Source organism: Mustela lutreola, chromosome 1, assembly GCF_030435805.1.
Source record: "Mustela lutreola isolate mMusLut2 chromosome 1, mMusLut2.pri, whole genome shotgun sequence".
Taxonomy (NCBI): domain Eukaryota; kingdom Metazoa; phylum Chordata; class Mammalia; order Carnivora; family Mustelidae; genus Mustela; species Mustela lutreola.
Genome location: NC_081290.1, coordinates 280,397,522 through 280,425,161, shown reverse-complemented (window position 1 = coordinate 280,425,161; position 27,640 = coordinate 280,397,522). Strand labels below are relative to the sequence as shown.

Below are 27,640 nucleotides of genomic sequence, written 5' to 3'. Positions count from 1 at the left end.
AACAAATAAAATCTTAAAAAAAAAAAGATTAAAAATAAAAATCAGAGGCTTAACCAACCACCCTGCCTAGGCGCCCCAGGAGTGAAGCCTTTTAGGGACCAGCAAAAACGGTGACTGGAGACTCACCAATCCTGTCCCAACCATTTCCTCTTTGGCCCTCCTAACAACCTGGCTGTGGGGGCTGGTGCACACTTTATCACATCATTTCCATGTCACAGATGACAAGACTGAGGCTCAGGAGAGTTGTGCATCTCACAGAAACCAATCTTTTCCCGTCTGCCTCTTTAGGCTCTTCTGGGACAGGACCTGAGCCAGGCAGGACTGTGGGCCACTGCTGGGCCACGGTGGACCTTCTAGATGAATGCAGGCTCCTCTGACCCACCTCTCCCTGGGGGCCTAGCAAGCAGGGAGGACACCCCCCGACAGCAGGACAGGTGTGCGCGCTGGCAGGGTAGCAGAGGAGGCAAGGAGCCTCTGGGGCCCGGAAGGGGGAGTACCTTGTGTCCCAGCCAGGTGCCGTGGTGCCCCTCCACGGGGAGGCGCTCGGCATCCCCGGTCAGGTCCGTCAGGGCATCCTTGTGGACAGAGAGGACAGGCGAGGGCTGGGGTGAGGACAGGAAGAGGAAGGCGGGCAGGCCTCAGGGGCTGTGAGGGCTGGGCTGGGTGCCACAGGCAGCATACCTTGGGCGAAAGCGTTCCCCGGATACTGATCACCACCTTCTTCTTGTCATGGTCCACTGCCACATAGAAAGGGGTCTCATAGACCTAGGATAAGGGGGGCTCATGAGTCAAGGGGTCCTGGGATGGGCCTAGACTCAGAGAGTGACCTAAGCAGGCCTCCTGGCCGAGGAGCCAGCTCCTCTCTGGGCCCCCGCAAGGCTGCTGGGGCTCCCTCTAGGCTCCCCTCCAGCTCAGGCCGCCTGAGTGCTGCTGTCCTGCCTGTGGAGTCTGGAGGGACCGCTGCCCCTTTCCCAGGGCCTCGCTGCTGAGTCCCTGCATCCCTTGCCCCGACGGCTGGGCCGAGAAGCCCCGGGGCTGGGGCTGGGGTCAGGGACCACTGCCTGGCCCCCGAGGGGGTGAGGAGGGGAGGGGCTCCAGCTGCACCCCCGCGACCCGCCGAGGACAGAGGCCGGGGTGAGGGAGCGCTGCCCACAGGCCCGGCGTGGCCGCTTACCGCGTCGTGGCAGGAAGTGTACACGATGTCCACCGCGGTCATGTTCTCATCTAGGAAGTGGCGCCGGATGGCAATGGCGTTGCAGCCACAGCAGTTGTCCTCCTCGATGGTGACTCCCGGGGCAAAGCGGGGCCGCGTGGGGCACAGGCAGCACCTGGCAAGGGGAGGGGGGCAGGGGGCTCAGAGACCCCGAGAGCAACGGCTCCAGTCAGCCTCTCCGGAACCCCCCTGGAGAAGTCCTACAGCCCTCATGGTACTCGGCCTCCTGACGGCACAGGACCCGGTGGGCCTCTCTCTCTCCCTGCAGTGCTCTCCCCGCCTCACCCCTGGATTGCTCCTCCCTCACTGCCGGGCCTCCCTGGCTCCTCCTGTCATAGCTACGCCCTCTGGGTGACCAAACCGCCTGATCTGCTCCCACCTCCAGATGCTCCCTTCCCACGTTTCAGGGGCCCATTACCCCCCCCCCCCACTGGCCCACCCCTGCATGCTCCCAGAGTTCCCTGCGCCCTGCTGCTCATTGTCCAGCCCTGTCCTTGGAGCTGGCTTCAGGTCCCCGCCCCACTTCACGTCCCACAGCCCGTGGGTCGGTCGACACATCGGCTCACTCTGTCTTCCAATTCAGAACAGACTCCGGCCACTTTCCCGGCACCCACCCACCCCTCCACCATTATCTCTGCCTCGGAGCGTCATGGTGGCCGCCCCAGTCTCCCCCATGTACTCCTGGTCTCGACATTCTCAATGGGAAGCCAGGGCAACCCTCTAAGACGTAAGCCGAGCCATGTCGCTTCACTGGAAACCCTGCAGTGATGCCCTTCCTGCCCAGTGTAAGAGCTGGGGTCCTTGCAAGGATGCACAGGCCAGATTGCACAGCAGGACTTCTCACTTCCCTCAGGCCTCTGCTCACACGTATGTCACGGGGAGGTTCGCCCGGGACAACCCGTCCAGCACCACCAGCCCCCTGCCTGTGTTTCCCAGCCTGACACCACCACCTGTTTCTATTTCGCCCAAGTGTCCCTCTGCTCCTACAGGCCCCGTGTCCTTGTCTGTGTGCTGTCTGTACCCCCCCCCACCACCAGGCAGTGGGTCCCAGGGCAGGGCCTACTGTGCCAGGGGTACAGACACGTCCGGGCACCAGGCCCACAGCAGGCCTCCCCCAAATGAACAGCGAGTTGAGCCTCTGAGCAGGGGACCCTGCTCGGGGTGCAGCTGTTCCTCGGGCCGCCAGAGGGAGCCAGTGGCCAACGGATGGGTGGAGGAGCCCGGAGCCAGAACTCAAGGCCCGGGTGGGCTTGCTGCCTTGAGAGGACAGCTGAGATTTTTAAGAAGAATCCTGAATTTCAGGGATGTCTCGAGCTTTGTCCTCACCTAAGCAGCACCTAAGGGACTGTTACCTACTTCCTAATGAGGAGAGGCCCCTCTGTGAAAACTCAGGGTTCAGCTGAGTCTGGGAAGCAACAGGGCCTGTACTGGGTGACCACCGCAGGGCCCGTGGGGGGGGGCTCCACCGACTGCAGGGCCAAGTGGGGGCCGGACCGGGGCTGGAGGCCAGACCCCTGCTCTCAGGCAGCTGCCTCTTCTCTCTCAGCATGTGGCCGCCACCGTGCTGCCTTCAGGGACGGACACCTGAGCTCGAGGACCCGTCCTCTTGTTCCTCGAAGTCTCGAGAAGCTGACAAACCGCAGTTGGGCCCCCCACCCCTTGTCTGCAGATCCCCCGAGGGCCCTGCCTGCCCACGATTGCCTGGCTTCTGAAATACCCGCTAGGCAGGCAGGAAGGGCACCGCTCGCACCGACGGCGTCCCCAGCCTGCCAGTAATAGAGCAGGGCCCGTCAGAGCCCGGGTCTCCAGACTCCTGGTCTGGGACTCATTTTGACATGCTTCGCAGTGACTCCCAAGGACGCTGAGAGGAACGCCAGCTGTGGGAGGGAGCACAGGGTGGCCCGGCCACTCGCTCTGCAAATCACGGGGGGTGGGGAGAACAAGGTCCAGAGAGCCACACGGCTCTCTGCAGAAAGTAAGGTCACCGCGGGAGGGGTGTGGCTGCCCAAGGGCAGGGGCGTCACTGATAGAACGCCAGGCTTTCCAGACCAGGGAGCCAGGGAGCTGTCCTCTTTCTGTCTGGGCCAGGCTGAGGGTGGAGACACCAAGGACGGGGAAGGGGCCCTTCCAGAGCTTTGTCCTTCTCTGGCCCAGTTAGGAGAGACAGAGAGTCCTCCCAGCACCCAGAGGGGGTGGGGGTGGGCTGGTCTGGGACAGGTGCCTTGCCAAGTCCCTGGGAAGAGGGTCAAAGTCTTTCACTCAAGGGCCTTCTTGATGCCCTTCCAGAGGTCTCCATGAACTGGGCCTGTACTAGGCATGTCCCTTGTTTCAGCAAGCTGAGCACAGGACACCAGCTGGAGAGAAAGATACAGGTCGAGGGGGCGTGGCGTGGTTGACGGGGCGGAGGACAGCAGGGGAAGGCAGCTAGCATGCCAGACGCTCTCCAGTCGCATCCCATCCTCTCAGAACAACTCCAGGACGTACGTATCGCCATCCCCACTTTACAGACAAAGAAACTGAGTCTCGCAGAGGTAGACCAACTTGCCTCTGGCTGCAAATGACGAAATCTCGATTCAAACCAAACACTGTGTGATTCCAAAGCCCGTGCTCTTCCCCGCCTAAGGATAATGCAGCAGTAGAGAGGCTGAGGCCCAGAGGTGGCATGGAAGAGAAGCCACGGAAGCCACAGACCCTGGGGGGCTGGGCAGGCACAGTCTGTCCGGGGAGAGTCTCCCACACGCTGGCCCTCAGGACCTCTGCTTGTCTGCACACGCTGGCCAGCCGAAGCACGGGACGGGGGTACTCACGAGCAGGACCGCGCCAGCTGGCAGAGCCCACAGGCAGGCTTCCGCATCAGGTACATGGGCCACCCGTAGGCGGCCAGCGCGAAAAGCATGTAGTAGCAGACCTCTTTGTAGCGGAGCATCTCTTGCTGGAAGAAAGGAGGCGGAGGCGGTCACTGCTGCCCTTCCAGCCTCCAGGCCCAAAGGCTCCCCTGGATGGAGGAGGGAGCGGCCCTCCTGGCCTCCCCAGGGACTGCAGGCCCCCCACGCCCCCGCCTTGGAGGAAGGACCGCTCCCCTCAGATGATAATTGCATTTCCCTAATTATCTCCATGCAACCAGGGCACGGAACCTCCTGGGACCCGTCCTGCTGCTCCAACGTCAGAATTAATGATTTGGGGACAGAAAAACACTCGGAGCCCTGGATCGATTTCCAGAGAAGGGAAGCGAGAGGGAGGTGTGAGAGGGCATCACAGGCCTGGGAAGGAAAGTTTAACCCTGAGAGGCACTAAGCCCTCCAGCTGGGGGTGTCCAGGCCTTGAGCAGCAGGGCCAGCGCTGTAGATGCTGGGGGACCTGACAAGCCATCAACAGCCTCTCGGCCCACAAGTTCTTTGTCTGCAAATATGGGGAGACTCTCGTTTGATGGGCCAAGTCACAGGCTCCCCAGGGATGTCTGGAGCAGACAGGGATCTCTGCAGAGAAAGGCGCCAGCCTGACACCTGGCATCTGAGGCCAGTGGCTACTGTGATCAGCCCAATGGGCTGGAAGGAGGTGGGAGGCACAGGTGTCCCCGCAAAGCGGCTTCCTGTGTCCGGGGTGTGCCAGACGCTGGAGGGCTCCTGCACTTAGGGGGAATTAGTCACCTTGTAAAAGTTAAAGAGGGTGATTAGTCATCTTCTGAAGTGAAGTAGGGAGCACCTTAATAAGGGCCCAGAGGGGCGGAACCATTGCCGGGCCAGCTCTATCTGCTCTTTAGGAATGATCTGGAGAAGGTAATTATCCTCTCTGGCTCCAGCTGGAGGGTGGGGTGCCGGCAGGCAGGGAGCCCAGTACCTCAAGGCTCGGTGGCCTGCCTGTGCCACCTCCCCCTTCACATGGTGAGAGCGCCCGGGGTGCCTGGGGTAAGCGAGGCTGGGCTGGGCACCTGCTTCGGGCACCGTGATTGGAGGGGACATGCACACCCACTCTGGACAGTGGGGACAGATGGAGACTGGAGGATTTTCTAGGCAATTTAGATACAAGGGAGGAATCCTTTCTGATAGGTCCCCGACTGGGGAGCCAGACTCGGAATGGTTCATTTCCTCCCTACTGGAGCTCTGGCTGGAAGGTGTGCCCAGCACCATCACCCATGCAGAAACATGCTCCGAGGGGACAGAGGCCTTGCTCAAGGTCACAGTGACAGCGGCGAATCGCTTTGCTCCTGAGGACGCCGGCTGCAGTTTCAGCCTGGGCAGCACAGTGCCCTTGTGGTGGGGAAGAGCTCCCCTGGCCACAGGGCAGGTCCCACCTTGACCTGTGAACAGCGGGTTTCTAGTACAGATGCCTGAGAAAAGGTTCCACCGCTCAAAAGAGCTCGAAACTAGTGCGTTGTGTCGTGCTGCCTTCCAGGACAACAGCGGCTGCAACCGTCTGAGCAGCTCGCCCCGCCACCCCCCAACCTCACGATCTTAAGAAGCCAGGGCCAGACATTCGGAGGGTGGTGAAGCAGATTCCAGGCTTTTGACCGTGGGACCAGCATGACGGGGGCGGTCCTCAGGAGGAAGGGGAGGCGAAGGGGTGGTGAGGAGGGAGGTGATGGCGGAGAGCTGCGGGAGCCCCCCATGCTGCGGGGCGGCCGGCAGGGGGTCTGCTCAGGCCACCCGGCAGAGGGAAAAGGAGCCAGGGTGGGGAGGGGGTGCGGGGGGTCTGACTCACCGAGTTCTTGAGGTCGAGATACTTGGTGTTTCTAGTCACTGGCATCCCAGACAGGAAGGTCAAAATGTCATTATTCGCCTGTAAAACCAGGGTGTGAAGGTGGCTGTCCCAGGTCCAGGAGGCACGGCTGAGATAGGGGGTCCAGGTCCCCCCGGGCTCTGATTCTGTTGCTTCCTAAGGGCCTGAACACCCAAAGGAGGGTGTGGTTTCTAGCTCTTCCGTGACCCAGCCATTGTCCCTAAATCCGAGGTCTCCTCACATGTCTAGTTGCTCCCTTTCCACTGAAAGCATCAAACACCCCCTACCAGCCTGCGCCAGGGACCTTCCTGCCCAGGCCGAGGGTACCGCGCTTTGGAAAGGATGCTGGGAGACCCCAGTGGGGGTCAGGGTGCTGGTTGGGGGCGGGGGGCAGACGGAGGCAAGTGCGGAGGGCCGAGGCTCCAAGCATCGTTCACGAGGGCCCTGTGGTCAGAAGCCTCCGCGGCTGGCCCAGCAGCGAGAAGACCCTCAAGCTAGAGCCAGGAGGAGAGGGGGCATCAGGGGGTGACCAGAGGGACCCCAGGGAGCGGGCATAGCAGCAGCAGGGCAGCAGGGAGAGGCCCGCAGGAGAGATGGCACTCACCTCGTCCAGCACGGCGTTGCGCTTGGCCCGCTGCCGCTGCCGGAGCAGCACCAGGCCGGCGATGATGTCAGATGGCACAATGTCGAGGTCTCGGAAGAACTCAGCAAAGAGGTAGGCGATTTCGGAGTAGGCATCCTGTGAAGTCCGTGGGCGGGGGGGTGGGGGAGGTGGGGGCAGGGGAGCGGAGAGAGGGCAAGAGACCCAACGTGAATCCCACTGGTCTGGGGCTCTGCTCCAGGCTCAGTGCCAGCTCGCCCCAGGCACCTGCTCGGCACCAGCTGGGTCTAATCCCGCCGGGCCCTCTGTAACTGTGACCCCGAGGGCCCTAGCCTAGGCTCTGGGCCCTGCAGACCTGGCCAGAGTTGTGTGTGACAGCCACCAAACCTCCACCTCCCGGCCCTCTTCTGTCCTCAGAGCTCCTATGGCACTCACCATCACCGCCTACCATGCACAGATGCCAACGTGAGCCATTTCCTGTTCTTTCCCCAGCCACTAGGAATCAAGGCCTGCTCGGCCCGGCTTGTTTCTCCTCCGCCTGTCTCTCTAGCAGAGAAGCCAAAACTGAGCTCCTGGCTGCCGCCTCCCCACACTGAGTTTCTTCCCACCTCCCACCAGCTGTGACCTTGAAAGGCCTCCTACGGGGCGGAGCCTCTGGGGTGGCAGTCCCCCTCCCCCCACCTGCCCACGGCTTTAGGCTCGGGGACCCTCATGATGGGCCTGGAGAAGGCTGTGACACTGGGCTGGCTGCCCCTCTGGCCTCGGGCAGGAGGGCAGGAGGCAGGAGGCGTGCAGAGGCCACCATGCCCGTCAGTGGGCCAGGCCTCCTCCCGGCCTCAGAAACCTCTTCCCTAGCTTGTTGGGAAAGGCTGTGCTGGGTGCAGACTCATGGCCAGTGATTCCCACTCTCAGGGTTTCACCTGTGAGTGCCTGACACTTTTAAGAGAACAAAACTCCAGGGTTGCAAACTCAAAGTCCTGACGAGGCCAGACAGCACTAGCTACCACCGGGCTCCGCTGACCGCCCTGCGAGGGGCCTATACGGCTGCATCTACAAATACGGAACTGTACACGAAGGGCCTGATTTGTCACTTGGGCACTCAGTTCAGATTTTAAGCCACAGAGCACAGAGTGATCAAAACGTGCACTGCACCTGACCCCCAGCGCTTGATGGGACCCGGGTCCTGGGCCACCCCACCCTGCAGCACTCTGACATCAGCCCCAAGTCTGCCACATGCCCAGGAGGGGTGGGTATGTTCCCCTAGACCACCCCCCAGAGAGGCCCATGGGGTGATCCCCGCCCACCAGGGAACCTTGGAGGAGCGGAGGACTTTCTTATACCTGATTACTCACTCTACAGTTCACCAGGGGCTGCTGGAGGGAAGGAGCCACTCAGGCTTCCAGTGGCTTCCAATGGAGGGCACTTGCTGTCTGGCTCAGGGAGGAGTGGTCTCCTGACCTCACTGGCTCTGCCACTAACTAGCTGTGGGACGCTGAGCAAGTCACACCACCTCTCTGGGCCTCAGCTGTCTGATCTGAAAAATGAGGGGCAGGGGACGGGGGGGGACACTAGATGGTCTCTAAGGGCCCTGCCAGGGTGCATGGGGGGTCTGCGTCGAGGACCCCAAGGGCCCTACCTCCCCCCAGGGGCCACCCTCCGCTGAGCTGGCCTTTCTCCAGCAGCACTGGGCCCCTCTGTGCCCTCCTCCAAGCACGTACACGTCTGGGGCTCAGCACCTGACCGCCCCGACGGGCCTTCCAGAGGCCTCTGCGGCTGGGAATGTTCATACTGCTTTTCTTTGCTTTCAGGTCACCCTGATTTTTTAGTATCTCCTTTCCTAAACTAAGTTCCAAGGGGGTGGATGAAAGGTCTTGAAACCTTTGCATCCCCTTGACCAAGCCAGGAAGTGGCTGTTCCCCGTGCTGGAGGGAGTCGGTAGGCCAGTGAGTGCCAGGTCCCCCTCCCTACTCCTGCTTCAAGCTCAGGCCCTTCTAGCTGCCCTGCTCCACCTGGCTCTGCCAAGGAGCCAGGGCTCCTAAGTGGCCGACAGTAGGACGCGAGCCGGTGGGAGGCGATCCCCCCAGTACTTACTGACTGCGAGTCCTTCGTCCGAGTGCAACAGAGGAACACTTTGAGCCGGCGCGACCAGCTGGTGGCCTGGCCCTCCTCTAAGCGGTGCCTGCAAGGGGAGAGAGCTGGTATGTGTGAGGTCAGGGGGCGGGGCCAAAAGGGACACGACCCAGCTGCGACGGGAGCAGGGCAGCCTGTTCAAGGATCCCACCAAAGGGCTCTCCAGCAGGGGGTCTAGGAGGGACTGGGCCTGGGCCTGGCCAAGGTCCCCTGGGGGGGGACCCCTGCTGGCCTACAACGGCATGTGGTTGGCCACACTCCCAGCTTCTGGCCGACTGAACACCAGCATGCCCCAGGGAGGCTTCATAGGTAGGAGCCCAAACTGGGGACCACTCTGTCGCCCAGGTGTCCAATGCCTCAAACTAAAAGCCCTGGGACCCCGCAGCAGGGTGCTGGGCCTCTTGGCCAAGTCACTGGAGCAGACCTGTCAGACAGACTTGCTTCCCCTTGGAAGGGATTTCAGATACACAACCTTCTCTGTATTGGGGGGGAAGTTTAATGGGCACGTGAGGCTCTGCATCTCCCGACTCCTTGGATCTGTTACATTAGAGGGGACAAGGGCCCACACTGGTCATCTGCGTGGCTGACGTCTGTCCATTCCCACCCCCAGCCTCAATGTGTCTAGCTGCTATGATGGGGGGTCGGGGTGTCCAGGACACTGCACTGGAAGGCGGAGCAGCTGGCCAGTTAGCCTCCGAGGTCCTTCCAGTGCTGGGAGCCCAGAAGTTGGTGTGTTCGTTTGTTTTGTTTTTAAAGATTTTACTTACTTTTATTTGAGAGAGAGAGAGAACGCGCGCATACATGAGCAGGGGCAGAGGGAGAGGAAGAGGGAGAAGCAGACTCCCCGCTGAGCAGGGAGCCTGATGTGGGGCTCGATCCCAGAACCTTGAGATCATGACCTGAGCTGAAGGCAGACGCTTAATGGACTGAGCCACCCAGTACTCTGAAGTCAGTGTGTTCTGAGCATAAATTTAGGAGAACCAACATCAAATATGTAAGCTTCCAGACTGAACAAGCTTTTGTGACATGTGCCCTCCCCTCCCTCTGGTCCCTGCTGCTGCTGCTGCTTGGTGGTCCAGAGAGGAAGGTATGGGTGGCCTCAAATGCCTGCAAGGCACTTAGTATCCATCAGGAGTGACAGGCCAGGCCCTCCTTCCTGAGCCCTCTGGCTTCCCTCTGCAGCGAAGGGCTGCTTCCTTATGGAAGTGGCCCACAGGGACAGGGAAGGCCACAGGGCTTTCCAGAGCTAGAGAGGGGGTTAGAACAGGTTACGAAGGGTACAAGGGAACTGGTGCTTCTGGGATCTACCAGTTCTTAGGGACTTGGGCAGTCTTATCATAAAGCGACATCCCCCTGCCAGGGGCTTGATGAAGGGAGAGTGAGCTGACAAGCCACAGGCCGGGATCCCAGAGCATCACACTCTTTAACCCTTTCTAATTAATCTAAGGTGCTTTTCAACATTTAAAGAGTATTTCCTGCTGGGCCTCTGGCTGAGGGCAGTGCTGACTGTAGGCTTTCCTGCATTCCCCCATTCGCCCACTAGGAGGAAGAAGGAGCCAGGGCGAGGTTTGGCCTGATGCATCAGTTAGGCTGCAGAGAAGAACACTAGGCAGAGAGAGAGTGAATCTGAAGAGCAAGTTCATGGACCCAGCACCCCCGTGGGAGTGCAGACACCCCTGCAAAGATCCAAGGTCAAGGCTCCCAGTGAGCCATGCTGGGAAGAACCCATCTCTCCACCCCTACCAGATTTCACGGAAAGGAGAGAAGGCCCAGGACTTAAACAGGTTCCTGACTTCCAGATGCTAAAATAATCTGTCAGTGCAGCATGGGTGGGGGCGTGCATCCGTCCCCAAACCTGGAAGTGGATGAAGGGCGGGCGGGCGTGAAAATGTCCTTGTTAGAAATACTGCTGGTTTCAGAGGGTCAGTGGAGGGCCCGTGGAGACCAGGCTGAGCGGTAGCCACATTAACCCAGCCGCAACCTAGGCTGCCCTCCCGGCCCCCACAGACAGCTGGAGAAAATGCAACAGGTCAGAGCCCGTGAGCTCTGAGGCCTCTTACTTAGCCCCACACGGCCCGAAACCGCAGGAAAACTTTCTAATTAAAACGACAGCCCCTAGCTGCAAAGGCATTAGCTTCCCTGGCCCCAAAGGCAATTACCCAGAGTCAGGCAGGGGAGATTTTTTTTTTTCCCCAGGGCCCCAGAAGCCCAGAAACCAGGTCAGGTGGGGGCGTATGCTCAGAATGAGCAAAACGGGATGGGTGGTGATGGCCTGCTACGCTGGTTGGGAGAACGGGCTCTGGGGCCTTGGCTCCGAGACCTGGTATTTTGGGCTGGGAGGTGGCCAGCCCAGGCACGGGTGTGGCTCTGGCTGCTGCGCTGAGCTGACGTGGAGGGCCTAGGGGGAGCTCAAAGCAGAATTCCCACTGGGCCTGGGGGCCTGGGCAGCCCACCGAGGTCCCCCAAATCCCCTGTCCTGGGGATGGAGTGCCTGTCTGCTCCCCATCAGCGTGACCTGCGGCAAGTGACCTGCCCTGCCTGGAACTCAGACTCCTCGTCCATAGAATCAGCCTCCTAAGGGCACTAGGGTCTGCAAAAGTACTGAACGGACTGATGGTGGGAAAGGGCTCAGGGCAGGGCCTAAGACACAGGAGAAGCTCCCTGCCCCACGCATCTTTTTCTTTGACTAAACAGGAATTACTATGACCCTGGATTCCCTCTTTTTCTTTACCATGGCACAGCATTCCCCTTTCTTCAAAACCCTGTGCAAAACCTACCCCCTCCAGGAAGCCTTCCTTGATTAACCTTCTCCAGCCCCCTTCATCCCAGAGACCACCCAGCCCAGTGGTTAGGAGCAAGGGCCCTAAAGCAAGACCACCCGGGCTGGGGCCTAGAACCGCCATTTCCCAGCTGGGTCACTGGGGCAAGTCACACAACTCTGTGTTCCTGCTCTGTCTGTGTGAAGGGGGTGATGCTAATAGCCCCCTCACAGAGCTGCTGTCAGTGAGGGTGCGTGCTGCTTGGCCTGGTTCAGGCCTGCTTCCTGCTATGATGACCGCTGGCGTTAGCAGCACCGAAGGTGGAGCCAATGGTCACAGCGGCCCCACTGGCCGAGCACGTACCAAATGGTGAGCACAGCACCAACCGCTTTGTGCTCATTCAAATCTCACGGCAGCCGTCAGAGGCAGGAGCTGTTGTGATTCCCACTCTACAGACCAGGAAACTGAGGCTGGGAGAGGCTAGGACTGTAACACATGCGCACGGCTCCTGCAGGCCGGCATGCGGCCCGGCACGCGGTTCGGAAGGCACAGGGCCAGCCCGGCCGCCCCTCCGTGAACCTCCGCGGGGCTGCCCGCCCACCCTGTCTGCTCACCGGAGGTTGTAGGTCCGCAGGTTGCGCTGCCGCCTCTTGGTGGCTCTGAGCTTGACGAAGGTGCGGCCCGTGGGGTCGAAGACGCAAAGGACGGTGATGCAGACACTGAGGATGACCACCCAGTTGCAGACGACCATCCCTGCGGGGCAGCAGTGGGAAGCAAGAGGTCGGGTGCTGGGGGAGCCTCCCTGGCTCAGGGGCACTGTTGCCTCCCAATCAGTCTGCTTCTGGGGCCCAAGAGCGAGGCCCAGCAGCCCCCAACCCTGGCCTCTGGCCACCTGATTGTCCCATGCTGAGCCACGACCCCGAGGACCACCCTCAGCACAGAGCAGGCAGATCTAGGGGCTCCTGGTGAGGAGCCGAGGAGCCCTCCCCTGCTGCCCACCCCTCCTCCACACCAGGTGCCCCTAAGGGCGCAGGCCGGGCCTAGGAAGAAGCCCACAGCCTCAGCCACAACCCTGCCTGGCGTCTGTCCGGCAACCGCTTCCCTTGGGATGTGCCTGAGCTTCCCCCTCTCCGAGCTGACCCCGTCCCTCCCGGCCCTAGAGACGGCTGACATACCGAGGGTGACATTCTTGGCAGTGAGGTCGTTGCACGAGGTGTAGTACTGAGTGAGCCAGACAATGCCCACGATGGCGTAGATGAACTCGATCACCAGGATGGCTGCGGGGAGAGCAGGGAACAGGCTGGAGGGCGCTCCAGTCCGCCTGCCCCGGAAGGACCCCTCTGCAGCAGGGGCACCAGACCCCCGCCCCCCCCAGCACAGGCCTCGGGCAGAGAGAGCCCAGGGAGCGTGGCTGTCCCACCACCAGTCCATCCTTCTACAGCGTACCCACCACCTGTTCTAGCTGAAGCACCCTCAGGCCCCGACGCCTCCCTAAGAGGGGACTGGAAAGGCGGAGGATGAAGAGGCATTTCGCTGCTCTTTCGGGATTTTAGACTTATGTCCATGAACTCTGGTATCAGACGTATCTTAGGCAAGTTACCTAATCTCCCTGGGCCTCCGCTTCCTCATCTGTAAAATGGGGTGACAACGTCTGCGTTACAGGAGCGCGGAGAATGAGATGAGAGACGGTTCATCTCACGGAGACTGCTATTTCCCAGAGGAGGCTCCGGCACTCAGGGCAGGAGGCGAGGAGCCCCAGCAGGCCAGGGGGGCCCCCGGGGGCACAGGCAGCCTTTGAGGCCCCAGCTTCGCAGGCAGCACCTGAGGCAGCTGAGGTCCAGGCTTTGGAGACAGACAACCTGGGTTCTAATCTCAACTCACGCGCGCTCTCTCTCTCTCTCTCTCTCTCACACACACACACACACACACAAACACACACGCACACACACGCACACACGCACACTGGCCATGTGACCCTGAGGGCGCTAATTAACCTCCCTGGGCTGGGGCGGGGGTGGCCCAGAATCCTCATCTATAAAGGGAGACCAGTAATGGCTCCTCCCTCAGCTAACAAGGGGAAGGGCTTAGCACAGTTCGCGGAAGCAGGAGAGAAATGTTCGCTCAGAAAGATGGGACTAGCAGCTGAACTCCAAGCCCAGAAAAAGGACACAGGCAGGCCCTCTAGGGAGCGGCTCCGGATCCCTGAGGGGTTTCCAGGGAAGGGGGGGCACTCTTTGGTGGAGGCTTTCAAAGCAGCAGAAGAGAGGCACTTGGCCTAGAACAGGGGCCGACAACTTCCCCTGCAAGGGCCAGAGAAAATATTTTAGACTTTGTGGGTCCTCATCTCTGTCCTGACTACTCAGCTCTGCCGCAGAACCAGTGAGTACGTCAATGAATGAGTGTGGCTGGGTGCCAATAAAACTTTATCTGCACAAACAGACGGCAGGCTGGATGTGGCCCTCGGGCTACAGTCTGCCCTCCCCGGTCTAGACCACAAGCCCCGTAAGTCTGCTGGCTCTCAGCTGGCCGCTGGTGCTGGCCCAGGGCCTGGCCCATCGGGTGGGCCCCACAGATGCTGGCCGGCTGAGTGATGGAGCAGGAGGGGGGGGGTGGAAGGGGGTGGGGAGCAGCCCCCACCCCCCGGGGCGGCCCTTACCCAGGCGCACGTAGAGCACATACTGCATGGACTCGCGGGGCTCTGTGTAGAGGATGCCCCCGCGCATGCTCAGCCAGATGATGGCCATCTCGGCGATCATGCAGCTCAGCAGGATGCCCAGGTAGCCGCGGCCGTGGTCCACCAGGTTCAGGGAGCAGGCCTCGTTCGGGTTGTAGACCAGGCCGAAGAGCACCACAGACAGGATCACAAACCTGGGGAGATGCACGTGTCACAGGGGGCCAGGGAGTCCAGGTGCCTTCCATGGACCCTGGTCAGCAGGACGCGGCAGGTGGAGGGGCTGCACTGCTTCGGGCTCAGGACCACCATCCACCTGGCCTCTGAGGACATGGGTGGCCAGGGACAGGGACATGAGGGCAGGGAGCCCAGCTGTTGGCCATGGGGGGACAGCGGCGGCAGCCCTGCCCGGTGATGGTGCCCGGTCCGGCAGGGGACCAGGCAGGGTCTCTGCGCTCCACGTGGGTATTTCCCTAAGCGATGGGTACTCCAGACACCAACTCCTAGGAGCCGGGAGCACGACAGGGTCAGGTCAGACGGCTAGAAAGCCTTCCTCCAGGCCTGTGGCATGGCCCTAAGACTCACCAGGTGGTGTGCAAGAGGAAGAGGAAGATGGCCGGCAGGACGAGGTCATCACTGCCCACAGACCAGCGCCGCCGGAACACCACGATCCCGGGCATGGCTGGCAGCTCTGCAGAGAATCAGCGGGCCTGGTGCTCACCTCCTGAAAGACAGCGGAGGGCCCTGTGGCTGCCGCTGGGGCACCTGGGGCTACTGCACTCCTGGCCAGGTGTGCCCAGCACAGAAGCATCTCTCCCAGGCCCCACAGCCGAGCTGCTTCCAGACCATTGCAAATGCTGAGCTATCCCTGGGCAGGATCCACCTGCAACCCTATTCGCCGCTCAGAGCCACTGTAAAGGAACTCAGCAGCCAGAGATGGGCTGCCGCCTCACCCGAGGGCTCTCTTGCCCCCAAGCCTGGTGCCGGCCCTTTGGGATTGGCTCTCCCGGGAGTTACTACAATAGTAACTACTTAGTTCCATTAATGACTTGGGCTTACCCGCCTGCCTCCCCCTCCATGGGGTCAGGGGATCCCCCAGCTCCCCTGTTGTCTCTTCTCCAGGAGATCCAGCCCAGTGTGTGGAGCCTTGGCGGGGTGGGGGTGTGTGAGGGGAGCTTTCCAGACCAAGCACCAGCCTGTCCCTCAGCACAAACTGAACAAGACAGGTTGAGGGCTGAAGAACTTGGGGAGGGTGGGGGGAAGGGTACACATGGATCTGGCAAGTACAGAGGCAAGAGAGCGCACCCAGCACATAGCAGGCGCTCAGGAAAGATGTGCTGAATGAGGTCTTCAGTTTCTTGCTTTGCTGGAGCCCTGGGCCCGTGCTCTGGCACTTGATCTCGCACTCACCAGACAGAATGCCCGGCCACAGCTATGCCTCTTGGTGGGCAGGGACACAGCCGGGACCCAGGGTCAGAGGCACAACTGGGGCTACCCAGCCCCTCTGCTGGAAGGGCAGGGAGTCCTGCAGGGTACCCTATCCTCCTGGGACCCACATATCCCGTGTCTACCCTGAGCCACGTACGCTTCGCTGCCCAGTTCAGAGCTCTCTAAAGCTGAATTCAAGTCAGCCACAGGCAAGCTCGGGGTGGAGCTTGGACCTAAGAGTCTAGGACCCCCATGCCCCAGAGCCCTAGGAGCAAAGGGAACACTGCAGGCCAGGAGGCTCCCCACATGGGATGGAGGGGGTGGTCCGGGAGATACTGGTGAGGGGCTCCAGGGCTGCCCTGTGCTGGACTGTGCTGAGGAACCCCTGCTGTGGGGGTGTGTGCCCCGCTGCTAGGCAGCTGCCCCCAGGCCCAGAGGCTTACATGACACCTGGTCCAGAGGTGGGTGGCAAGTCCTCCTCTCCCCGGTGACGGCTCCGGGGAAAGCGAGTGTCCTCGGAGACCAGCATCACTTGGGAAGCAAGTGACCAAGTATCCCCCGGCTGGTGGGCACAGCCCTCAGGTTGGATGAGGGGCTATTGGGCCAGGTGGCCAGCCGGCATGTCCAGGCTGGCCCGCCTCTGTCGTGCTCTCTCTGGTGCGGCCACTTCAGCCAGCCGCTGCCAGGCTGCTCCCTGTGAGCTGGCGGCCTGGCGGGCGGGCTGGCGGGCTAGGCTGGCGGGGTCGTGCCTACTCCTCCCCCCCTCAGGAAGTGATGTCATCCCACTCTCTCCAAGGAGGAGTCAGAGCGCGGATTCTGGGAAGTGGGGAGAAGGATGAAGAGCCCAGAGCCAGAGCCGCGTGGTAGAGTGGCCGGGCAGGGGCGGGGGTGTGGGGCTCCAGCAGGGTGCAACCCTGACAAGGGTCCCTGACCAGCGCTAGCGACCCCCGGACCGAAAAAGCCAGGACACCGTGCGGTGGCAGCCTGGCTGGGGCAGGCCAGAGCTGCCCACAGCTGGTGTTTCAGTCCCCGTCTCTCTACAGCCCCTCCCTGTCTCCAGGTGGCTCTGCTGAAAAATGCGGGACTCAGGGAGCCCCCTCACATGACCCAGAGGTCAGGCCAGCAGAGGTGGGGGGTGGGGGTGGGGGAGGTCCCAGCAGGTGCAGCTCTTCCAATCCCTTCTAAACCCCTAATCTGAAGGACCCCTGCGGTGGTGGCAGTGGTGGTGGTGGTGGCTGAAGGGGAGTGCCTTCCTGAGAGAGGCTGGGGGCTGGGGGCTGGAGGTCCTGCCTGGAACATCTTGTCCACAATCCCCTGGATGGGCACCCACCCCCTCATCCCCCAGCCCCTTCACTTCTGGGAGTCCAGACTGGCTAATGCTCCTTAGCCCACACCTGCAAGCACACACGGCCCCGCCCTCTCTGGTCCCTGGCGGGAAGGTGGGGAGCGCCTGGCTCCCAGCCCTGCAGACCCAGCTTGAGACGGGTCAAGACGCCCGAGAGCTACAGCCAGTGGCAGCCTCTGACCAGGCTCAGGGGGGCGACCAGCCTGAGGCCAGCAGCCGTGGTTAGCGCTGGTGTCCACCTAGATCATGTGACCCCACCAGGTGCCCCACTTCAGGCCTGGGCACCACACCCTGCTCCTCCAGCCCAGCCCCGCAGCCAGCGCACCACTGCAGAATCCTAGGCACAGGCCTGGGTGCCCACACTGCCTGGCTTCGAACCTGGGCCCCACCACCCGCTGGCCGTGGGACTTACGATCTGTGCCTCAGTTTCCTCATCTGTAAAATGTCACTCGACCCCACCTGCTAAAATTCCGGAGAGGACTGCAGGGGACACCGTCTGCAGAGGCCCCAGACATGCTGGATAACGCCAGGGACGGCCGCATGGACCAGCCACCCCTCCCCCGCCTGGGCCAGTAGATGCTCCAGCTGGTCAACGACAGGTCACGGGTGTGTGGGATGGGGGTGACAGGGCCCATGCTGCTGGGAGAGGATGGGCCACTCCATTCCATGCGGACTCATCCATCTCAGGGCTGCTATTTTTAAGGGCCTGAAAGGCGCCCTTTCTCTGAGACCCCAGCCCTTCACAATGGGGGCCTGTTCCCCTGCTGGGATGTGATTTCATCCGGAGGAAATGTTGGGGGGGCAGGCAGAGGCTACTTCCTGGTCTGGGGCTGCCACAAAGCACCTCCTTTGGCTCTCCTCCCTGGGGCACAGGGTCGACACCCCCCCAACAAATGCATTTGTGGGGCACACGGCCTCCCCCCATCTGGGGGCACCTCCAGGGCAGGCATGGTACCCCCTCTAGCAGAAGGGAACAGGGACACTGCTGGGGGCTCCCCATATCCCCCAGCTAGACCCCAACTCAGGCAGGTCTGAATGGGGTACCAAGACCCTCCTCACGTAGATAGTTTGACTTGAGTGGCCCTTGGGGGTCCCCTTCTGCCCCCTGCTGCTGGTTCAGGCCCCTAAGTTAAATGTTAGCCATTTGGGGAGTTCCTCTCTCTAAAGATACAAAAGTCTTTTTTTAAAAAAAAATGCACAAGCTATCTCCTACTTTAGAAACCTCCCATGGCTCCCCAAACCTGTGGGATAAAGTCCAAGCCCCTCGGGCATTGGCTAAGGGTCTTAGTCTCTGGTTGGCAGGCTGTGCAACCGTGTGCGGCGCCTGGCCCCCTCTGAGTCCTGGGCCAGAAAGATACTCTCCAACCCCTGGGGATTCAGGACACAGTTGGCTACAAGCACGTCGAAACAGCCTCCAGGCAGCCCCTTCCGGCCAGAGCGGCACTCTAGCCCCATCTCCCGTTGCCCCACCTTCCCTTCCCAGCTCCCCCCAGAACTTGCTGTCTCCCTGAAAACCCCTCACTGGAAGATTCCATGCCTTGCGTACTCATCCTTCCAGGCCAGTCAAGTCATGGCCTCTTTGAAACTGTCCCTGGCAGCACCCGCCCCCAACCCCCACTCTTCTCAGGCGGAACAGGCTGCCCCTTATAGGACCCCCAGACAGCTCATCCCAGGTGGCCCTGGGCACAGGGCCGTAGAGTAGCCTTGCTGATTCCTCAATGCCTATCCCCACTCCGGCTCCACCAGAGCCCCGATGGGCCTGGGTCTTGCAGCGCTGTCTGACGGTGCCCCTGGGTTTGAACACAACTTAGTCCAAACCAGCCCTTCTCCTCCTGAGCCACTGCGAGCCCCAAACCACCGCTCTATCCCCACGAAGCCACTGCAACAGCTCCCCTCCAGCCACAAGAGACCTCTTCCCACATATGCTTGGCTTTTTTGGGAAATGTCCCACCCCAGTGCCTCCCCTGAGCACCATCTCACAGTCTGGGCTTTGCTTTCTTGGTCTGCAAACCGGGGATGACACCACCCCCTCAGAGGGCCATAGTGGGAACTGCCTGGGGTCACACAGTCTATCCGTAGGGCTGTCATCGTCGAGCTCCTGGGGGGCTCTCTGGGGACTTGTTGGCAAGGTGCTCTGTGACTGGGGGCTGGGGGCTGGCCAGGTGCTGCTGATTCCCACGGCTGGCTCCAGCTGGTGGGAAGGGCTGGACTGAACAGGTTTAAGCCTGGCCGGGCTCACCTGCCCTCACCCCAGGCCTTGGGGGTTGGTTGGCTAAAGCACCTCAGGCTGGGCCTCACCCTCTGATCCTAAGGTCCCCTGGGGGGTGGCCCTGGGAGTACGTTTTGGGGAGAAGAGCCCCTTCACAGGGGTACTAACCAGCAGGGTGCCGAGAGCCCCCAGCTGAGGGAGGAGGGCACGGCTGCTGTATCTACCCTGCGGATGGCCCAGGGCTGCTGGGAGACGGGAGCAGGGCCAGGTCACTGGAGCCGGGCTGAGCCCAGCCCCCACAGGAGACAGGATGCACGGTGCGGGCTGGAAGAAAGGGACAACCAGCAGGTCTGGGCCATGGGTCCCACCATCATGTGAGCACCTCCTGTGCCCTGAGTTCAGGACTAATGACCTTTCACCCTCACGGCCGGGATGCAGGGAGGCAGGAAGACAAGGGCCCTCAGTCCACAGGCTCTAAAAACAGACTGTGCCTGAGTGCTGGCTCTGGATCGACAGGCTGTGTGACCTTAGACAAGTTACTTACCTCTCTGTGCCTCAGCTCCTCCTTTCTAAGACAGGCTAAGAACAGTACTTATCTCAGAACTGTCACAGGGTTAGATGAGCTGAGGATAGCAGCGGTCACACAGGAAGTGGCCAGCCAGCGCTCCTCCAGCAGCACTACTCCAGAAGGAGGCCCTGGGCTCAGAGGCCACCCCCCCACCTCCTGAAGAGCAGGAGCCCTGTCACCAGAGGCACAGGCCTATACCTGCTGCCACCCGACTCACATCCAGCGCAGCAACGTCAGGTAGAAGGAGTTCAGAAACAGCCCTGTCGCCCCCTTCCATGGGCGAGGAAGCAGGTTCAGAAAGGCGCCTGGGGTTCCCGACTTCCCCATACATCCTGCCCTATGGTGTCACGACGAGGACACACAGTCCCAGGTTCCTGGAGCTGGCTCCCGCCCTTCTTCCTCACGTACAGCCCACTCCAGCTCCGCACGAGAGAGCTCTCCTTCACGCTCTGACGCGTGACCCTGTCGGAAGCTGGCCAGTCCACGTGAGATCTGTCCCCAAGAAGGCATCACCCACATGTTCCGTTTCAAACAGAGTCGTCCATGGCTAGCTCTCCACCTCCCGTGGCAGGGGCCCCACTAGTCTTGCCAATCAGCAGTCAAAAGACAGGAGATCTCAGACCCAAGCCCACCTGCCTGGGGCCCCTCCAATTACCCCTGCCTGCTGAGGCTGGCAACGGGGCCAGGCCTAGCCACGTTTAGAGCTGCCAGGCTCTGACCAAGAGCACTGTCTCCAGGCCAGAGTGTCACTGTCCCCCTCCCAGACCTCAGTTTCCTCTTCTGGAGAATGAGGAGCCTGGGCTACCAATAGGCAGGGTGTGGTTTTGTACTTAGATTGGTGTTTACTCGATTTCACAATAAATGGCTGCGTGTGCCTTAGAGGAACCAGGAACAGTGAAGAGGTGGGGTATGAACTTAAGAACAAACCAACTTCAGCACAAAAACTAAGGCAATTAAAACAGAAGGTGGGGGGGAATTGGTTGCACACAGCTAAGAAGACATAAAGGGTCTCATAGAAATCATGTGTAAAACTAGTACTAGACACCAGCCATGCTTCCCGGTGGCCGAAGAGAAAAAGGAAACTGGGTAGTCTGTAAGGTCTCTTTGAGCTCTGCGGGGTGTGTTGATCCTTGGTTCCCTGAGGGGAGGGCCCAGGACTCCCTCCCTACCCAACAATGAATGGGATTCCCCATTTGAAAGGGCTTTGAAACGGGAAGGTGCTTCCAAATGGGAGAGGGACAGGCACCTGCTGCCTTCCAGGCTCTCTGGGTCCGATTCAGATTGTTCCGGAATTGGGAGGCTGGAGCTCTTCTAGTCTTGGTGGGGAAGGGTGTCTGACCTGGGGAGGACTGACCTGGTCCTTCCATGCCAGGTGACTGGTGGCCCCGAGAGGCTCCATCCTGGCTGGGACGGGCTCACTAATGGGCCACCGCCTTGCCAAACTGTGCTGGCACAATGGCCCATGCCCTCTTTAGCAGTGACCAGAGCATGGGCTTCGGTGGTGGTCAGACCCCAACCCTGCCACCTTATCAGCTCTGTGGCTAGTCAGAGAGCTAGTTAACCTTCCTGCTCACTCATGTGGTGTCCTCGAGAGCACCTGCAGAGGCAGGGGGTCGACACACAGTAACCTGGTTCTGATTTCCTGAATCTGCAGGCCGGTTCCCGTGTATCAGGCTGATGGGGAGGAGACGGCCTACCCGTAAGGTGGGGAACCAGTTGGTTCACTTCCTCTAGCATTTGTCAGTAGCCTACCACGTCTTGGGCCTGGTCTAAGCCCTTCATACCCATAACTCAGTCCTCAGAACAACTCCGGGAGGCGGGTACTGCTGCTACCTGTGGTTTACGGATGAGGTGAAGTGACTTGCCCAGGGTCACACAGCCTAATTCCAGGGCCCATGTCTTAACCATGCCATGCTGCTTCTGGGGAGCAGGCCTCGACTACATGCCCACTTCTGAACCCACAAGCTGGCTTCCAACCTCCCCCTCACAGAGTGAGGTGGCAGGGCCCTGGAAACCACAGAGCAGTCTCCAGGTCCCTGTGTGGCTGCAGACTCACGGTCCCACCACCGCGTGGGAGAGTGGGTATTGGCCGACTGCGCAGACGTGGCAGCGTGAGCCCAGGGGGCCCCCACGGCCTGTCTGGAGGTGAGCAGGCTGTGGGGCCGGGAGAGAGCACAGCGTGAACGCTGTAAATGTGGCCTCATTCCAGCCTCACCAGGCTGTTACCCCAGCCTCACAGATGAAGAAACCACGGTTCGGGGACGTGCAACATTTGCCCAAAGATCCCACAACAAGGAGTTGGGATTTCAAGCAGTCTCTTTGAGTTACTTGAAAGGAAAAAAAAAAAACAAAAAACAAAAAAAATCTCCTCCTCCTTCTGTCCGACTTCTTATTCCCATGCACAGACACAGAGACCTGCACGGTCCTTCCATGCCCCCCCATGCCCCTTCTCCTGGCCATGTCTGCGGCCCCACATGGAGGCAGGGCTCTGGAAGGCATGGGAAGGGGGAGGAAGCCAAAGGAGGCGACAGAGAGCAAGCACGCGTGGGCTGGGGGCCGCGTGCGCCACCAGCCTGGGCCCGGGTGTGTGCTACCCAAGTTAGGGGCCCAAAAGCTGTTGCTTTTCACGCCTCAGCTGTGCCCGAGCAGAAGGCAGAGCCGAGTCTGCCCAGGGCTGGGGCTGGGTTTCAGCACACGATGGGCCCGGGGACTAACACGGCGTGCCTAGTGTGGTGGGGCGCAGGAGGGGCACGCCCCTGCCCCATCCCTTCTGTCCCCAGAGTCTTTGACTAACAAACACCTCCCCGTCCCTCCCCACCAGGATGGCCTCCTCTGCCCCGCACTACAGCTCTGCAGGTGCGCGCGACTGTTCTGTCACCTGAGGGGAGACGGAGCCTCAGGAAGATTACATAATCCATGGAGTCGGGAGCCAAGTAAGGCTTTGAGCCACATCCGCCTGCTTGCCGACCACAGCCCTTCCCACGGAGAAGCGGTCTGGGGCTGGGCACAGGGCTCAGAGAGGAGAATGAAGAGGAGGAGCCCTCGCTGCTGGGGGCCTTGACTGCTAGCCATCCTGGGCTGGGCCCAGAAGTGGCCCCGACAAGTATTTTAACACTTGCTTGTTTGTCTTAAAGATTTATTTATTTCAGAGAGAGAGAGCATGTGAGTGGTGGAGGTGGCCAGGAGGGAGAGCAGAGGCTCTGAAGCAGACGCCTGGCTGAGCGAGGATCCTGAGATCATGACCTGAGCCGAAACCAAGAGTTGGACACTTAACTGACTGAGTCACCCATGCGCCCCAACACCTGTTTATTTTATTTTTTTTTTAACCTTATATAGCACTTGATTCGTGCCCGATAGGACAGCGAGTTCACAAATACTGCCTCCTCCATCTTTCTAACACGCCCATGAGGTAAGTGCTCATGTTACCCCATTTTAAGGATGAGGGAGCCCAGGCCCAGAGAAGTTAAGCAACTTGCCCAACTTCACTCAGGAAGCGGCCGAGCCAGGCCAGGAAGCCGCAGGCTGTGCTCCCAGGCCTCTTGAGGAGCCCCCTCAGGGCTCCATTTATCACAGAGGCTCCAGCTCTCATCCTGACGCTAATTATTTTCTGCTCTTCTGCAACAAACAGGACTTGCCATCTGCCACCGGCCCTGTCACTGACACCAGCCGGCTCCCTGGGAATCAATTGGGGCCTTTGGTCTCCTGCTAGTTGCTCAGGGAGGGAACTAGCTGCTGAGGAATGAGGAGGGAGGGCCCGGGCCCTCCTCTCACCCCACGGCCCTCCCCCTGCTCCTCCTTCCCAGAGGTGAAGCCAGGGCCCAAAGGACCCGTTTCCAGTAGTGAAAGGGGTCCTCCAGGTTCTGGCCAGGCCAGGTTCTGTTTCTCAGTTCTTCTTCAGGCTATTTATTTTACTGAAATTAGGAAAGGGCCCTTGTTCCACACTCATTCTTATGCCTGGCACAAAGGTACCCTGGAGAGGCCCAGGTTGCACCTTCTGATGGCGCTGCCTGGCTGTCTCCAAGCCCCGGGCCAGTTCCTCCTGGGAACTGGGGTGTCTGGGGTGGGGGATGGCTCAGGCTGGCAGGCTTGGGCCCCAGGCTTGTTTCCACCCAGTGGGAGGCCTTTCCCGACTGCCCCTGGTCCTCCCGCATGCTGAAACAGGCCTTTTCCCCGGCTTCCCTGGAGCCCTCCCTCCCTCCAGTGCTCGGACCTGGAGGGGGATGGTCCCCCAAGGAGCCCACGGCTGCCTTCCCTCCAGCCCTGCAGTGAATCCTAATTCCAGGTGTCTGTGACTGTCACTTCTCTGAGCCTCAGACTTCCCATCTGCAGAACGGGATGGTGCAGGTGGCCTGCGTCGGAGCGGGTCGCAAGGAGGAAGTGACGGAGTACACACAAAGCACTCGCTCCTAGACAGCGCCAGTTGCCATCGTGTCCTCTATCCATCATGTCTCCTGAGTGCTCAGACCTTTTCCTCCCTGCACTGAGCCCCTGCTCCTTGAGGTGGGGCAGGAGTGCTAATTTCTCTGCCATCTAAGACGACCCCCCTAAACAGAGGGGGCCCAGCTCTATCCCTGGCTCCCAGGCTGACCCACATCTCCCTCACCCTTGCCAGCCTCCGTGTTGCCCTGGCCTCCCTCTCCTGCGACCTCCACCTGCTCCCCCTGAGGCTTCCCTGGTCCCGCCTCCTTTAACCAGAAACGAGCCTGGGAGGTGGGACTCACCATCCCATCAGCTTGTACCATGGGGCTGAGCCAAGGATGTGCTTGTGTGCTCTTGCTAGAACTCCCTGCAGCTCTGCGGTTTCAGGACGTCCCACTGCTCAAACTCAGGACACCCCAAGGGGCAGAGGCCCACTCTTCATGGCCCCCTGCTCAGTGCAGCATCCCACTCGGCCACCCCCTGCCCCTCCCTGTCTGGTCTCCCACAGAGCCTGCGTGAAAGCCCCTTGCTGGGAGCCCCCCGCCCCCCACCGTACCCTCTACCAGACAGTTCAGCGCAATGCCCGGGTCTGGCTTCTCAGAGCTTCACAGAGAGATGATTCCCTGTCCCGGGTGCTGGCAACACCTCTGAGAGGAATTAGCACCTTCTAATTCATTAGAGGTTCCCTGTGAGGCTGCTAATAAGACTGCTCAGTGGGCCACACCCAGCCCGACAGCTTGCCCCACGCCCAGCGAACCCCAAGTGGCACCGTCCTGTTGTGCCTCCTCAGGCTGTGCGCTGGGTCTTGGGGTCGGGGCTGCACTAGGGGCAAGGCCCCCCAGAGTCTGCACGGGCCATGGGTCCACGGCGGGGCCGCCTCTGTGGGCGGCATGGCCATCTAGGGCACAGGACAGTCATCTGGGTGATTGGGTTTCACTTCTACCATTCCCTGGGCATCAAGGAAGCAGGCAGGCATCGAGTGACAATGTAATACTAGCTCCTTCCCGGGGGAGGATATCTGCAGGGTTCCCGTATGTGACAGCAAGAGCCAACGTCTTCTGCCCCAAAGAACCTGGATGGCAGGGATGGGGTGGGGGGGCTTTCAACAGCATAGAGGCCCAGGCCTGGGCCCCGCCCCTAGGGGGCCCTCCACTCCTGTGTCCAATGAAGGGATGTCCATACTATTCCAAGTGGGGCTCTGGAAACCCTCAGGGACCCCCAGATAAGGGGAAGTGGCCAAACAGGCACGGCTGGGGCTTCCTGGGGCTGACGTGCTGTGTCAGTCAGAGTTGATGTCAGCTGCTTTACATGTGGGGGTTCCCCGTAACATTTTATTGGAACAAAACAGTCTCGGTGCTTAAAAACATTCAAGAGGCAATGGACAGGATGACCTCTCAGGTCCTCTCTGGCCTTGACTTTTGGAATTCTACCTGGTTGGGATGTAGAACGCCAAGGAGAGGGTCTTGGGGCTCCAGGCAGGAGCCCAAACGAGAGTCCGCCTGGCCTGAGCCCTGAGAGCAAAAGGGGGTCACAGGAAACACGGCGGCAGGAGCTCTGACTGGGACCTGCAGCTGACTGGCTCCCTGGCAGACACCCCTCCCTGCTCCCATGCCATGACAGAGCTGGACCCAAGCCCCAGCTACCTCTGGGGCCTCCAGGAAGGGGCAGGGGCTCAGAAGGTCCTCTGCCCCTGGATGGAGGGAAGGGCGAGACGTGCTTTTGTCCTCCACTCACTCAGATGTCCACTGAGCTGTGACCTTCAGGGACCACTTGCCAGGACAAATCAACTACAGAAGCCTCTGCTTCCTCCTTTGTGAACGGGGACGGTGCTCACAGTGCCTCCCCAGGGCTGCTGTGAGGACACAGCTGGGCAGTGCTGAGAGCAGGGGCCGTCCCAGAGGAGGTGCTTGCTGGCATGAGCTACAGTTAACAGTTTTAATGAAATCAACCCCCTCCTCAAAAGCATCTTATGGCTCTGAAATGCCCTTTAAATAAGATTAAAGCTGCCACCACTGGCTGTAAAGCTCCACCAACCGCCCCCCCACCCCCTCCAACCCCTGTCCCCGCCCGTCTCTGCCCATCGGACAAGCCCATTTCCTGCTCCTGACTCTGTCTCTCATCCGCTGGGAACAGAGCAAGTCCAGGGGTTTCCTCCCCTCCAGCTGGCCCCCCTCAGTTCAGGGGCCCCTCCCTAGGCAAGCTCAGGGCCCTTGCCCTGCTTGATCAGCCCACGACAGGGCTGGGGGAGCCTGGGCCCCCATTCCTATGGGCTCCTGGTCTTGTCTGCTGCACCTTCTCCTTCATGCCGGGGCTCCCTGGGAGAAACCACAGCAGCCCCTGCCTCTCCCCTGGCCTGGGGGGGATGGGCCTGGAAGCTGCAGGCAACAGTCTGGAAATGAGGAAAGCCTGGGAGAGGAGCCCAGGCCCCCACTACGGGGGTGACCGCATCAGGCAGCTGAGAAGCATCAGCCTTCTTCTGTCTGCTCACCCCTGGGCAGGACCAGAGGACCCACTTTGTACGTGGGTAGGTAAAGGCTCCAAGAGAGCAGGGACCTGGCTGGCTTGACCCAGGACTCCAGAGTTTGGCGTCACTTTCTTTCCCAGAGGACTCACCCTCAGGGCCTGGGGCCTGAACGCTGTCACGCTGTCACTTCGGTGGCCTCTGCTTCCTGGCCTGCTCCCTGGGCGTGGCAGGAGGGGAAGCTGGGGCTGTGTGCCCGGCACAGTGCTGGGGACCCCGGGCTGGGACCGCCGCCCTTCTAGCCTGCTTCACAAGGACACAGCAGGGAGGTAATGGGCATCCGGAGAGCCTCTTCCCAGCCAGCGTGGGGCAGGTATCCACCGCCCCCTGAACTGCCTGCTACCGGGAGAGATGAGGCAGGCCTTTCACTGACCCCTGCTGGCTCCAGGAAGGTCAGCAAAGCCGCTGGTGGCTCCAAGGATGGAACTTCTCAACAAGGAGCTGACAGCACAGAGAGAGAAGAGCAGGGCCAGGCGCTGAGTGCTAACAGGAAGCCCACCTGGGACCGTGGAGACCGACAAGGTCCTGGCCAGACGGGCAGAGGCCGGGGCTCCTGCCGGGCAGAAAGTGGCACCGCATCTCCTCCAGGGCTTGGGGATGCAGGGTGACCGTGTCTGTGCTCACAGGAGGCCCAGCCCTTCACTGCTCGTCCCAGAAAGGCTCCGGCGTGGGGGGTGGGCAGTGAGGGACCCAGGGAGAGCTAGGGGACCGAAGGGGGTGGCCCGCGTCCCAGCTCCAGCTGACTTCCCCACCCTTGGTGGCCACGGGCTGCTATAAATATCATTCCTGCCTCTGGATGTTGCAGGAGATGACCTAGAATCGTGGGCTCTGGGGCCTCCCGGGCACCCCCTCCCTGCCAGTTAGACCGAGCCTGTCTGACTAGAAAATCCTTGCAGCCTGGGAGCCGGCCGACACGAAGCGGGGCCCTGGCCAGGAACAGGAAAGCCCCAACACTGAGGGAGACAGCTGTGGCTTCCAGGCCCGAGCCTCCCATGGCCGCCATTTCTACCATGTTATGGCAAGTGTAGGACACGAGGTCCCAGCAGACCAAAGTCTCGGC

General features: G+C 60.8%; 1 protein-coding gene across 5 annotated transcripts in view; it reads right to left on the bottom strand.

Moving 5' to 3' along the window:
- The window catches only part of DAGLA (diacylglycerol lipase alpha), a 61,508-nt gene that overhangs the window by 10,162 nt on the left and 23,706 nt on the right, over positions 1 to 27,640 (bottom strand). For 2 of the 5 annotated variants that reach the window (XM_059144110.1, XM_059144119.1), the window contains exons 2-12: positions 14,676 to 14,814; positions 14,076 to 14,287; positions 12,595 to 12,696; positions 12,034 to 12,172; positions 8,622 to 8,709; positions 6,534 to 6,668; positions 5,912 to 5,989; positions 4,021 to 4,145; positions 1,175 to 1,328; positions 682 to 765; positions 498 to 575 (exon numbers count right to left, since the gene is read on the bottom strand). In XM_059144110.1, the coding sequence (XP_059000093.1) occupies positions 498 to 575; positions 682 to 765; positions 1,175 to 1,328; positions 4,021 to 4,145; positions 5,912 to 5,989; positions 6,534 to 6,668; positions 8,622 to 8,709; positions 12,034 to 12,172; positions 12,595 to 12,696; positions 14,076 to 14,287; positions 14,676 to 14,770 (1,290 nt within the window). In that variant the 5' untranslated portion in view covers positions 14,771 to 14,814. Of the gene's footprint in view, positions 1 to 497; positions 576 to 681; positions 766 to 1,174; positions 1,329 to 4,020; positions 4,146 to 5,911; positions 5,990 to 6,533; positions 6,669 to 8,621; positions 8,726 to 12,033; positions 12,173 to 12,594; positions 12,697 to 13,019; positions 13,053 to 14,075; positions 14,288 to 14,675; positions 14,815 to 27,640 lie in introns of those variants that run through there. The other 3 variants (XM_059144129.1, XM_059144138.1, XM_059144148.1) reach the window with 3 other exon arrangements.